At 45.3% G+C, this 13,801-nt stretch overlaps 1 protein-coding gene across 1 annotated transcript in view; it reads right to left on the bottom strand.

Moving 5' to 3' along the window:
* Positions 1–13,801, bottom strand: part of LOC121269121 (corticotropin-releasing factor receptor 1-like) — a 458,204-nt gene that overhangs the window by 280,276 nt on the left and 164,127 nt on the right. Inside the window, exons 5-6 of the mRNA XM_041173593.1 lie at positions 12,623–12,740; positions 11,955–12,108 (exon numbers count right to left, since the gene is read on the bottom strand). Coding sequence (XP_041029527.1) covers positions 11,955–12,108; positions 12,623–12,740 — 272 coding nt within the window. The remainder of the gene's footprint in view (positions 1–11,954; positions 12,109–12,622; positions 12,741–13,801) is intronic.

Genomic DNA, 13,801 nt, shown 5'->3' with positions numbered 1-13,801 from the left:
GTGTCACTATCAGTGTTGACCCTCTGACACTGATCCTGTGTCACTATCAGTTTTGACCCTCTGACACTGATCCTGTGTCACTATCAGTTTTGACCCTCTGACACTGATCCTGTGTCACTATCAGTTTTGACCCTCTGACACTGATCCTGTGTCACTATCAGTTTTGACCCTCTGACACTGATCCTGTGTCACTATCAGTGTTGATCCTCTGGCACAGATCCTGTATCACTATTAGTATTGATCCTCTGACACTGATCCTGTGTCACTAGCAGTGTTGATCCTCTGGCACTGATCCTGTGTCACTATCACTGTTGATCCTCTGATACTAACCCTGTGTTACTATCAGTGTTGTTCCTCTGGCACTGATCCTGTATCACTATCAGTGTTGATCCTCTGACACTGATCCTGTGTCACTATCAGTGTTGATCCTCTGGCACTGATCCTGTGTCACTATCAGTGTTGATCCTCTGACACTGATCCTGTGTCACTAGCAGTGTTGACCCTCTGACACTCATCCTGTGTCACTATCAGTGTTGATCCTCTGACACTGATCCTCTGTCACTATCAGTGTTGATCCTCTGACACTGATCCTGTGTCACTATCAGTGTTGATCCTCTGGCACTGATCCTGTGTCACTATCAGTGTTGACCCTCTGACACTGATCCTGTGTCACTAGCAGTGTTGATCCTCTGACACTGATCCATTGTCACTATCAGTGTTGATCCTCTGGCACTGATCCTGTGTCACTATCAGTGTTGATCCTCTGACACTGATCCTGTGTCACTATCAGTTTTGACCCTCTGACACTGATCCTGTGTCACTATCAGTGTTGATCCTCTGACACTGATCCTGTGTCACTATCAGTGTTGATCCTCTGGCACTGATCCTGTGTCACTATCAGTGTTGACCCTCTGACACTGATCCTGTGTCACTATCAGTTTTGACCCTCTGACACTGATCCTGTGTCACTATCAGTTTTGACCCTCTGACACTGATCCTGTGTCACTATCAGTGTTGATCCTCTGGCACAGATCCTGTATCACTATCAGTATTGATCCTCTGACACAGATCCTGTATCACTATTAGTATTGATCCTCTGACACTGATCCTGTGTCACTAGCAGTGTTGATCCTCTGGCACTGATCCTGTGTCACTATCACTGTTGATCCTCTGATACTAACCCTGTGTTACTATCAGTGTTGTTCCTCTGGCACTGATCCTGTATCACTATCAGTGTTGATCCTCTGACACTGATCCTGTGTCACTATCAGTGTTGATCCTCTGACACTGATCCTGTGTCACTAGCAGTGTTGACCCTCTGACACTGATCCTGTGTTACTATCAGTGTTGATCCTCTGACACTGATCGTCTGTCACTATCAGTGTTGATCCTCTGACACTGATCCTGTGTCAGTATCAGTGTTGATCCTCTGACACTGATCCTGTGTCACTATCAGTGTTGACCCTCTGACACTGATCCTGTGTCACTATCAGTGTTGACCCTCTGACACTGATCCTGCGTCACTAGCAGTGTTGATCCTCTGACACTGATCCTGTGTCACTATCAGTGTTGACCCTCTGACACTGATCCTGTGTCACTATCAGTTTTGACCCTCTGACACTGATCCTGTGTCACTATCAGTTTTGACCCTCGGACACTGATCCTGTGTCACTATCAGTGTTGATCCTCTGGCACAGATCCTGTATCACTATCAGTATTGATCCTCTGACACTGATCCTGTGTCACTAGCAGTGTTGATCCTCTGGCACTGATCCTGTGGCACTATCAGTGTTGATCCTCTGGCACAGATCCTGTATCACTATCAGTATTGATCCTCTGACACTGATCCTGTGTCACTAGCAGTGTTGATCCTCTGGCACTGATCCTGTGTCACTATCAGTGTTGACCCTCTGACACTGATCCTGTGTCACTATCAATGTTGACCATCTGACACTGATCCTGTGTCAATATCAGTGTTGATCCTCTGACACTGATCCTGTGTCACTATCAGTGTTGACCCTCTGACACTGATCCTGTGTCACTATCAGTTTTGACCCTCTGACACTGATCCTGTGTCACTATCAGTTTTGACCCTCTGACACTGATCCTGTGTCACTATCAGTTTTGACCCTCTGACACTAATCCTGTGTCACTATCAGTTTTGACCCTCTGACACTGATCCTGTGTCACTATCAGTGTTGATCCTCTGGCACAGATCCTGTATCACTATTAGTATTGATCCTCTGACACTGATCCTGTGTCACTAGCAGTGTTGATCCTCTGGCACTGATCCTGTGTCACTATCACTGTTGATCCTCTGATACTAACCCTGTGTTACTATCAGTGTTGTTCCTCTGGCACTGATCCTGTATCACTATCAGTGTTGATCCTCTGACACTGATCCTGTGTCACTATCAGTGTTGATCCTCTGGCACTGATCCTGTGTCACTATCAGTGTTGATCCTCTGACACTGATCCTGTGTCACTAGCAGTGTTGACCCTCTGACACTCATCCTGTGTCACTATCAGTGTTGATCCTCTGACACTGATCCTCTGTCACTATCAGTGTTGATCCTCTGACACTGATCCTGTGTCACTATCAGTGTTGATCCTCTGGCACTGATCCTGTGTCACTATCAGTGTTGACCCTCTGACACTGATCCTGTGTCACTAGCAGTGTTGATCCTCTGACACTGATCCATTGTCACTATCAGTGTTGATCCTCTGGCACTGATCCTGTGTCACTATCAGTGTTGATCCTCTGACACTGATCCTGTGTCACTATCAGTTTTGACCCTCTGACACTGATCCTGTGTCACTATCAGTGTTGATCCTCTGACACTGATCCTGTGTCACTATCAGTGTTGATCCTCTGGCACTGATCCTGTGTCACTATCAGTGTTCACCCTCTGACACTGATCCTGTGTCACTATCAGTTTTGACCCTCTGACACTGATCCTGTGTCACTATCAGTTTTGATCCTCTGACACTGATCCTGTGTCACTATCAGTGTTGATCCTCTGGCACAGATCCTGTATCACTATCAGTATTGATCCTCTGACACAGATCCTGTATCACTATTAGTATTGATCCTCTGACACTGATCCTGTGTCATTAGCAGTGTTGATCCTCTGGCACTGATCCTGTGTCACTATCACTGTTGATCCTCTGATACTAACCCTGTGTTACTATCAGTGTTGTTCCTCTGGCACTGATCCTGTATCACTATCAGTGTTGATCCTCTGACACTGATCCTGTGTCACTATCAGTGTTGATCCTCTGACACTGATCCTGTGTCACTATCAGTGTTGATCCTCTGACACTGATCCTGTGTCACTAGCAGTGTTGACCCTCTGACACTGATCCTGTGTCACTATCAGTTTTGACCCTCTGACACTGATCCTGTGTCACTATCAGTTTTGACCCTCGGACACTGATCCTGTGTCACTATCAGTGTTGATCCTCTGGCACAGATCCTGTATCACTATCAGTATTGATCCTCTGACACTGATCCTGTGTCACTAGCAGTGTTGATCCTCTGGCACTGATCCTGTGGCACTATCAGTGTTGATCCTCTGGCACAGATCCTGTATCACTATCAGTATTGATCCTCTGACACTGATCCTGTGTCACTAGCAGTGTTGATCCTCTGGCACTGATCCTGTGTCACTATCAGTGTTGACCCTCTGACACTGATCCTGTGTCACTATCAATGTTGACCCTCTGACACTGATCCTGTGTCAATATCAGTGTTGATCCTCTGACACTGATCCTGTGTCACTATCAGTGTTGACCCTCTGACACTGATCCTGTGTCACTATCAGTTTTGACCCTCTGACACTGATCCTGTGTCACTATCAGTTTTGACCCTCTGACACTGATCCTGTGTCACTATCAGTTTTGACCCTCTGACACTGATCCTGTGTCACTATCAGTTTTGACCCTCTGACACTGATCCTGTGTCACTATCAGTGTTGATCCTCTGGCACAGATCCTGTATCACTATTAGTATTGATCCTCTGACACTGATCCTGTGTCACTAGCAGTGTTGATCCTCTGGCACTGATCCTGTGTCACTATCACTGTTGATCCTCTGATACTAACCCTGTGTTACTATCAGTGTTGTTCCTCTGGCACTGATCCTGTATCACTATCAGTGTTGATCCTCTGACACTGATCCTGTGTCACTATCAGTGTTGATCCTCTGGCACTGATCCTGTGTCACTATCAGTGTTGATCCTCTGACACTGATCCTGTGTCACTAGCAGTGTTGACCCTCTGACACTCATCCTGTGTCACTATCAGTGTTGATCCTCTGACACTGATCCTCTGTCACTATCAGTGTTGATCCTCTGACACTGATCCTGTGTCACTATCAGTGTTGATCCTCTGGCACTGATCCTGTGTCACTATCAGTGTTGACCCTCTGACACTGATCCTGTGTCACTAGCAGTGTTGATCCTCTGACACTGATCCATTGTCACTATCAGTGTTGATACTCTGGCACTGATCCTGTGTCACTATCAGTGTTGATCCTCTGACACTGATCCTGTGTCACTATCAGTTTTGACCCTCTGACACTGATCCTGTGTCACTAACAGTGTTGATCCTCTGACACTGATCCTGTGTCACTATCAGTGTTGATCCTCTGGCACTGATCCTGTGTCACTATCAGTGTTGACCCTCTGACACTGATCCTGTGTCACTATCAGTTTTGACCCTCTGACACTGATCCTGTGTCACTATCAGTTTTGATCCTCTGACACTGATCCTGTGTCACTATCAGTGTTGATCCTCTGGCACAGATCCTGTATCACTATCAGTATTGATCCTCTGACACAGATCCTGTATCACTATTAGTATTGATCCTCTGACACTGATCCTGTGTCACTAGCAGTGTTGATCCTCTGGCACTGATCCTGTGTCACTATCACTGTTGATCCTCTGATACTAACCCTGTGTTACTATCAGTGTTGTTCCTCTGGCACTGATCCTGTATCACTATCAGTGTTGATCCTCTGACACTGATCCTGTGTCACTATCAGTGTTGATCCTCTGACACTGATCCTGTGTCACTATCAGTGTTGATCCTCTGACACTGATCCTGTGTCACTAGCAGTGTTGACCCTCTGACACTGATCCTGTGTCACTATCAGTGTTGATCCTCTGACACTGATCCTCTGTCACTATCAGTGTTGATCCTCTGACACTGATCCTGTGTCAGTATCAGTGTTGATCCTCTGACACTGATCCTGTATCACTATCAGTGTTGACCCTCTGACACTGATCCTGTGTCACTAGCAGTGTTGATCCTCTGACACTGATCCTGTGTCACTATCAGTGTTGACCCTCTGACACTGATCCTGTGTCACTATCAGTTTTGACCCTCTGACACTGATCCTGTGTCACTATCAGTGTTGATCCTCTGGCACAGATCCTGTATCACTATCAGTATTGATCCTCTGACACTGATCCTGTGTCACTAGCAGTGTTGATCCTCTGGCACTGATCCTGTGTCACTATCAGTGTTGATCCTCTGGCACAGATCCTGTATCACTATCAGTATTGATCCTCTGACACTGATCCTGTGTCACTATCAGTGTTGATCCTCTGACACTGATCCTGTGTCACTATCAGTGTTGATCCTCTGGCACTGATCCTGTGTCACTATCAGTGTTGATCCTCTGACACTGATCCTGTGTCACTAGCAGTGTTGACCCTCTGACACTCATCCTGTGTCACTATCAGTGTTGATCCTCTGACACTGATCCTCTGTCACTATCAGTATTGATCCTCTGACACTGATCCTGTGTCACTATCAGTGTTGATCCTCTGGCACTGATCCTGTGTCACTATCAGTGTTGACCCTCTGACACTGATCCTGTGTCACTAGCAGTGTTGATCCTCTGACACTGATCCATTGTCACTATCAGTGTTGATCCTCTGGCACTGATCCTGTGTCACTATCAGTGTTGATCCTCTGACACTGATCCTGTGTCACTATCAGTTTTGACCCTCTGACACTGATCCTGTGTCACTATCAGTGTTGATCCTCTGACACTGATCCTGTGTCACTATCAGTGTTGATCCTCTGGCACTGATCCTGTGTCACTATCAGTTTTGACCCTCTGGCACTTATCCTGTGTCACTATCAGTGTTGACCCTCTGACACTGATCCTGTGTTACTATCAGTGTTGATTCTCTGACACTGATCCTCTGTCACTATCAGTGTTGACCCTCTGACACTGATCCTGTGTCACTAGCAGTGTTGACCCTCTGACACTGATCCTGTGTCACTATCAGTGTTGATCCTCTGACACTGATCCTCTGTCACTATCAGTGTTGATCCTCTGACACTGATCCTGTGTCACTATCAGTGTTGATCCTCTGGCACTGATCCTGTGTCACTATCAGTGTTGACCCTCTGACACTGATCCTGTGTCACTAGCAGTGTTGATCCTCTGACACTGATCCATTGTCACTATCAGTGTTGATCCTCTGGCACTGATCCTGTGTCACTATCAGTGTTGATCCTCTGACACTGATCCTGTGTCACTATCAGTTTTGACCCTCTGACACTGATCCTGTGTCACTATCAGTGTTGATCCTCTGACACTGATCCTGTGTTACTATCAGTTTTGACCCTCTGACACTGATCCTGTGTCACTATCAGTTTTGACCCTCTGACACTGATCCTGTGTCACTATCAGTGTTGATCCTCTGGCACAGATCCTGTATCACTATCAGTATTGATCCTCTGACACAGATGCTGTATCACTATTAGTATTGATCCTCTGACACTGATCCTGTGTCACTAGCAGTGTTGATCCTCTGGCACTGATCCTGTGTCACTATCACTGTTGATCCTCTGATACTAACCCTGTGTTACTATCAGTGTTGTTCCTCTGGCACTGATCCTGTATCACTATCAGTGTTGATCCTCTGACACTGATCCTGTGTCACTATCAGTGCTGATCCTCTGACACTGATCCTGTGTCACTATCAGTGTTGATCCTCTGACACTGATCCTGTGTCACTAGCAGTGTTGACCCTCTGACACTCATCCTGTGTCACTATCAGTGTTGATCCTCTGACACTGATCCTCTGTCACTATCAGTGTTGATCCTCTGACACTGATCCTGTGTCAGTATCAGTGTTGATCCTCTGACACTGATCCTCTGTCACTATCAGTGTTGACCCTCTGACACTGATCCTGTGTCACTAGCAGTGTTGATCCTCTGACACTGATCCTGTGTCACTATCAGTGTTGACCCTCTGACACTGATCCTGTGTCACTATCAGTTTTGACCCTCTGACACTGATCCTGTGTCACTATCAGTTTTGACCCTCTGACACTGATCCTGTGTCACTATCAGTGTTGATCCTCTGGCACAGATCCTGTATCACTATCAGTATTGATCCTCTGACACTGATCCTGTGTCACTAGCAGTGTTGATCCTCTGGCACTGATCATGTGTCACTATCAGTGTTGACCCTCTGACACTGATCCTGTATCACTATCAGTGTTGACCCGCTGACACTGATCCTGTGTCAGTATCAGTGTTGATCCTCTGACACTGATCCTGTGTCACTATCAATGTTGACCCTCTGACACTGATCCTGTGTCAATATCAGTGTTGATCCTCTGACACTGATCCTGTGTCACTATCAGTGTTGACCCTCTGACACTGATCCTGTGTCACTATCAGTTTTGACCCTCTGACACTGATCCTGTGTCACTATCAGTTTTGACCCTCTGACACTGATCCTGTGTCACTATCAGTTTTGACCCTCTGACACTGATCCTGTGTCACTATCAGTTTTGACCCTCTGACACTGATCCTGTGTCACTATCAGTGTTGATCCTCTGGCACAGATCCTGTATCACTATTAGTATTGATCCTCTGACACTGATCCTGTGTCACTAGCAGTGTTGATCCTCTGGCACTGATCCTGTGTCACTATCACTGTTGATCCTCTGATACTAACCCTGTGTTACTATCAGTGTTGTTCCTCTGGCACTGATCCTGTATCACTATCAGTGTTGATCCTCTGACACTGATCCTGTGTCACTATCAGTGTTGATCCTCTGGCACTGATCCTGTGTCACTATCAGTGTTGATCCTCTGACACTGATCCTGTGTCACTAGCAGTGTTGACCCTCTGACACTCATCCTGTGTCACTATCAGTGTTGATCCTCTGACACTGATCCTCTGTCACTATCAGTGTTGATCCTCTGACACTGATCCTGTGTCACTATCAGTGTTGATCCTCTGACACTGATCCTGTGTCACTATCAGTTTTGACCCTCTGACACTGATCCTGTGTCACTATCAGTGTTGATCCTCTGACACTGATCCTGTGTCACTATCAGTGTTGATCCTCTGGCACTGATCCTGTGTCACTATCAGTTTTGACCCTCTGGCACTTATCCTGTGTCACTATCAGTGTTGACCCTCTGACACTGATCCTGTGTTACTATCAGTGTTGATTCTCTGACACTGATCCTCTGTCACTATCAGTGTTGACCCTCTGACAGTGATCCTGTGTCACTATCAGTGTTGATCCTCTGACACTGATCCTGTGTCACTATCAGTGTTGACCCTCTGACACTGATCCTGTGTCACTATCAGTGTTGATCGTCTGACACTGATCCTGTGTCACTATCAGTTTTGACCCTCTGACACTGATCCTGTGTCACTATCAGTTTTGACCCTCTGACACTGATCCTGTGTCACTATCAGTGTTGATCCTTTGACATTGATTATCTGGGTTGCTCACTTTGTCTGGTCACCCCCATCATCTCACAGTATAACTTGTCTAGACATTTTGACGCTGTTTGACACATGCTCTCGTTTGGTCAGAATGCTGTACCTATCTGGCTTCTATTGTGGCTTCTCATGACATCAAACCACTTGTTTTGGTCTTTGTTTTTTAGCACAGGTGCTTCCAGTGTCTTTTGGAGCCACATGCCTTGCAAACAGCATTAAAAGCTTAGTAATTTCTGGGTGCATGTATGAAGCCACATTGCTTACTAGGCTTGCCTTTCTTAGCTATTGTACCTATAGTGAACGAATTAGACATAGCCTGCAGACTCTGTCTACCTAGAGGTATGGCTTCAAATTTGCATCTGATTTGTAGATGTGCTTCCATAGCTTAATCTTTGGTGGTCCAGAGGTCTTTTTGGAACACTTCCATTGGTGTAGGTGCCATCACGAGCTTGATTATTCTGTCGGCTAGCTTTGCTGCAGTGGTCAGAATCACACCCTTGTCTCTGCATCTACTTATGAATTGATCAATGGTCTCATCATTTGTTGCCTAAATGACATGAATTCCTGACGGTGTATTTGGAAGTTGAGCTTCACCTCTGTGTACTGGCCATACTTATCTAGATTTTTAAGGTTATCGTCAGTCAGGCTGAAATATTCAGTCTGTGGAGGCCTTCATTGCATATAGCAATTTTAATCTTAACAGCTTGTTTATCTGATTTGGAAATATTGAGGTCCAGAAGACACAGCTCGACAACCTACATGTTACTGGAACAAGCTAAATTCAGTTAGGAGGAATGTTGCCTTCCAATTGAGTGTTGGAAAATTTGTGGTCATTCTGTGGCTTTTTGCAGGATTATTAAAGCTATCTGGGACAGGACAGCTCTTCAGCCTGTTTGACTCCCTGAGTTGCAGTACCTTAAGTGGTATCTTAGCTGGTCATAATTGTGCTTGACACAAATGGTAGTAGTGTTCAGCTCTGTTTCTGCTTTTCCCAGGCTTAGTTTAAGCTTTGCACACACATCAGTGATTTTGGCATGAATTGTAACTGCCTGCTTCAAAGAGAAAATTAAACAAGGTATGATGACTTTTTACAGGCTTCTTCTAGCTCTTGGGAGCTGTTACTGGATTGAATCCTCTTCCATAGCCCGGTCTGCATTATGTTAATCTGCCCCCAACTCCCTGTAGGGTACAGCAAGCAATAGTAATGGGTCCCTCTCTTTCTCAATGGAGTTCTGCTTAAACTATCTCTGTTCCTGAACAAACTTCACAGTAGGTAGACATATTTAATTTAAGTTCTCCTAGGTTTGAGCAATCTTACTGGGAGCCAGTGCCTGCTGGCTGTGCAATGTCCTAGAATAAAGGTAGAGTGTGTTGGATCTGTAAAATGCTACAGAATTATTTGCACATGGTGAGTACTTTATAGTTGTGTCACTTCCATGTCACCTCTTCTGGCACATGTGAGAGGAATGGAACTTGTATATTTCTCAGTCAAATCTTCAAAAACTGCACTGCCACCCTGTTACATTCTTTTATTTGGCGTAAACATACCAATCAAATGACAAGGACCGGTAAAAAATAAATGTGGGTTCTTTATTAGAAGACTGTACGTATGTACAATGTTAACTGGGAGACTATGTAGAGAGCCACCGACCTTGGTTGCTGCTGCTTTGTATACTGAGTTTGAGTCATGGGACTACTAGATCACATCCTGTCTCTGTGGAAGTGACTGATATTAGTTTAAGGTTCACCTCCTTAAAGGTACATGTAAATCATATCACAACATCTCGAGTCTGGTTGGAGTGTGTATGGCTTAGGGAAGTGTGTAGGGTCTGGGGGAGTGCGTATGGCCAGAGGAAATGTATAGGATCTAGCGATGAGTGTACGGCCTGGGAGAGTGGGTGCCTGCTTGTAAGATTGTGTGGTATCTGTGGGAAGGTACCTAAACAGATTGCACCTTCAAGACTCCAGTTCTAAAAATCAATTCATGTTAAGCTGCTGGAAAATCCAACCTTAGACTTCAGGGTGATGGACTCCCTACCCAGAAACTATCTGATGCAGCTTAGAAAGCCCCATTCTTCAGGCCCAAGTACGCCCCCAGTCTAAGCTGTCCAATGTGGGATATGCTGGCTGCCATTTCAACATTGGGCTTTTGGACAGATCAAAAAATGGTCAGCCTGAGAGTCACAGCCCTCTGTGCAGACCAGGTTCTTCATGTGTCTACCAGGTTTTGGGGTTACAGAGGCTCTACCCAAACAATGTTTTCCTGAAACTAATAGGTTCAGACCCCATCACACCAGCCAATGAATGTTAATTCAGTTGGAGCTCTGGAGGCAGTTTAACATGAACATCAATTTGATATCAAGCTGGGTGAAAAGACTGTAAACCCCTCCTGGATCAATTCTCCCTAACCCAGCACATTGAAACATTAATACATAGGCACATCAACGTAAAGATCTTTTGACTATTGCTCCCTGTGAGCAGCAGAATCAAGAATCATCCTTAGTAACAGATCACGTAACTCTCTCCATTTTCCCCTGTTTTCTTGGTGTCCTTTTGTTAACTCCATCTACATTCAGAGGTTGTTCCTGGAGACCAGCCAATTTCACTGGTTGAAGGTTTGTGGGATATCTTGAGGCATTTCCCTTCTGTTTATCCCCCACTTTGCCAAGCTTGTCACTTGGCATTTAGCCAGAATGGAAGGAAACATGGGCTCATGGGCAAGAACCATAATAATTCTAATGTCCTACTCTTCTCATTGACCAGTTGCATGTTAAGAACACTGGTGGAGTTTCTTCACTGCATTGTTCCAGGCAAAGAACTGCTCCATAGTCTTTTGGATTTGTTTGGGCTTTAACATCAAATTCCTTTCTGGTCATGTTTAGATCAGAATGTTAGAAATGTACAGGGTGAGGAATAAAGATTTTCTACTCCAATATTTGTTAAAACCATTCCTTGGGTACATAATTAAAACTGAATACTGTTCAGTGCTCTTACACTATTGATGACACTGATAAGCTAAGTTTAAAGTGAGTTGGGGTTGGGGGGAGGGGGGTGGCACCTCCAGATTGCATAGTTTTAGAAAAGCTTCCAGAAATTCACAAGGGCATTTCCGATCTTACTGACACAGAGCTGAGTTTAAACTCCATATGCAAAGCTTGAGCTGTAGGGAATTGGAAACTCACACCAGCCAATGCAGAGGAACATCCATTTGCGCAGTTTATCTGTGGAGTAAGTCAGGACGATTGCTGTATGGAGGTAGCAGCCCTCACCAAACATCCAGAAGAAATTAGTCACACAAAAGTAATTATACACAGCTGTGACCAATCGACACCAGACCTAAAATGGGAGAGACATATATAACAATTAAAATCATTGGTTACTAACTCTCCCCTCTAAACAATGATCATCGGTTGTTAATTCTTGCCACTAACTATAGGGCATTGGTTACTAAATGTCCTCAAAAACACAGTGCGCCAATTATTGACACACTCCATGAACTTTCCATGAAGGATATCTGTTACTAAACTTCCAAGTGTGTGACAATCTCACTGTGCAATGCACAATCAATCCACTGAACCAGAGCAATGTTTATTTCAGACTACCACTGCACTGTATATATCTGCTCCTATCTCCTCTCCCTGCCCTACTCCTTCCCATCATCGCCATTCCTTCCACCCACCCCCCCCCAGCCCCCACCCTCGCCCCATACACCATCCCTTTCTACTCCCGCTGTCTTCCTGTCCTGTATCCTGTTGCATTGTAACCATCTTTTAACAAAGTGAGTCCAACATTGCCTCACAAGGAATTCTCCTGCTGAGGTGAGCTTTCTGCAATGAGCAGCACCACAAACCTCATTACTGGCATGAATCCTGGGATCAATCATCTGTAATCCAAACCAGCTGGCATTGCGGAGGATAAAGGTAGAAATCAGATTCCAGTGGATGATGTTCCTTAGACACCGTATACTCCTGATGTGGGAACAAAAAGGACACTTTGAACAAATTAACGTACGATCACTTTGCAGCAATGTGTTGAGGTACAATCACCCTGTGATTGTGTGTTTGGGCACAAGTACCGTGACTGTGACACCTTATTCAGGTATAATTACTCTAATGGTGTGTTCAAGTACAGTCACTATATGACTGTGTGTTTTGTTACAATCTCTATTACTGTGTTGTGTTTGGGTACAGTTACTCTGTGGCTGTGTGCTGTGCTCAGGTATTTTACTCTGTGACTGTGTTGCGTTCAGATATAGTTACTCTGTGACTGTGTTGTGTTCAGGTACAGTTACTTTGTGACTGTGTTGTGTTCGGGTACAGTTACTCTGTGACTGTGTTGTGTACAGGTACAGTTACTCTGTGACTGTGTTGTGTATAGGTACAGTTACTCTGTGACTGTGTTGTGTACAGGTAAAGTTACTCTGTGACTATGTTGTGTACAGGCACAGTTACTCTGTGACTGTGTTGTGTTCAGGTACAGTTACTCTGTGACTGTGTTGTGTACAGGTACAGTTACTCTGTAGCAATTGTCCATTCCGCCCGTCAATGGCATTTATCGTTGTTGGGCATTGGGAACTTCATTGTAATACATCCGCACATTATTATAAGGCCAGCATGCCAGAATCATCTCCCCACACTGGATCATCTGAGCAAGTCGGTGTGCAATTTTCACAACATCATATATATAAGGTGCGCACTTGGCGAGCTGCATTTTCAGGGGAACTCGAAAGTGAGTGCACAGTAAGGTTGCACAGTACTTGGGCAGGCTGCACTGTGGTGGGGGCGAGATGGGCAGGGCAAGGGTTGCCCTGCGTTTGATGGTAGTGTACAAACGGGTGAGGGGGGGGGGAGGGGGGAAGCGGCCACACATTAGGGAAACCTTGTATAAAGTGACAATTCCTTCACAGCTGAGACAGTTCAGATGCAGCCACATTGACATGCTTGGAGTAGGGTCTTTGCTTATCTGTCCACTCAAGCAATGCAAAAGCATGAAAGTACCACCAAATGCTCCAGAGTTTTTCACACTCAGG

Source organism: Carcharodon carcharias, chromosome 23, assembly GCF_017639515.1.
Source record: "Carcharodon carcharias isolate sCarCar2 chromosome 23, sCarCar2.pri, whole genome shotgun sequence".
Lineage (NCBI taxonomy): Eukaryota > Metazoa > Chordata > Chondrichthyes > Lamniformes > Lamnidae > Carcharodon > Carcharodon carcharias.
Note: the sequence above shows the minus strand (reverse complement) of the source record. Positions and strands in the feature narration are given on the sequence as shown.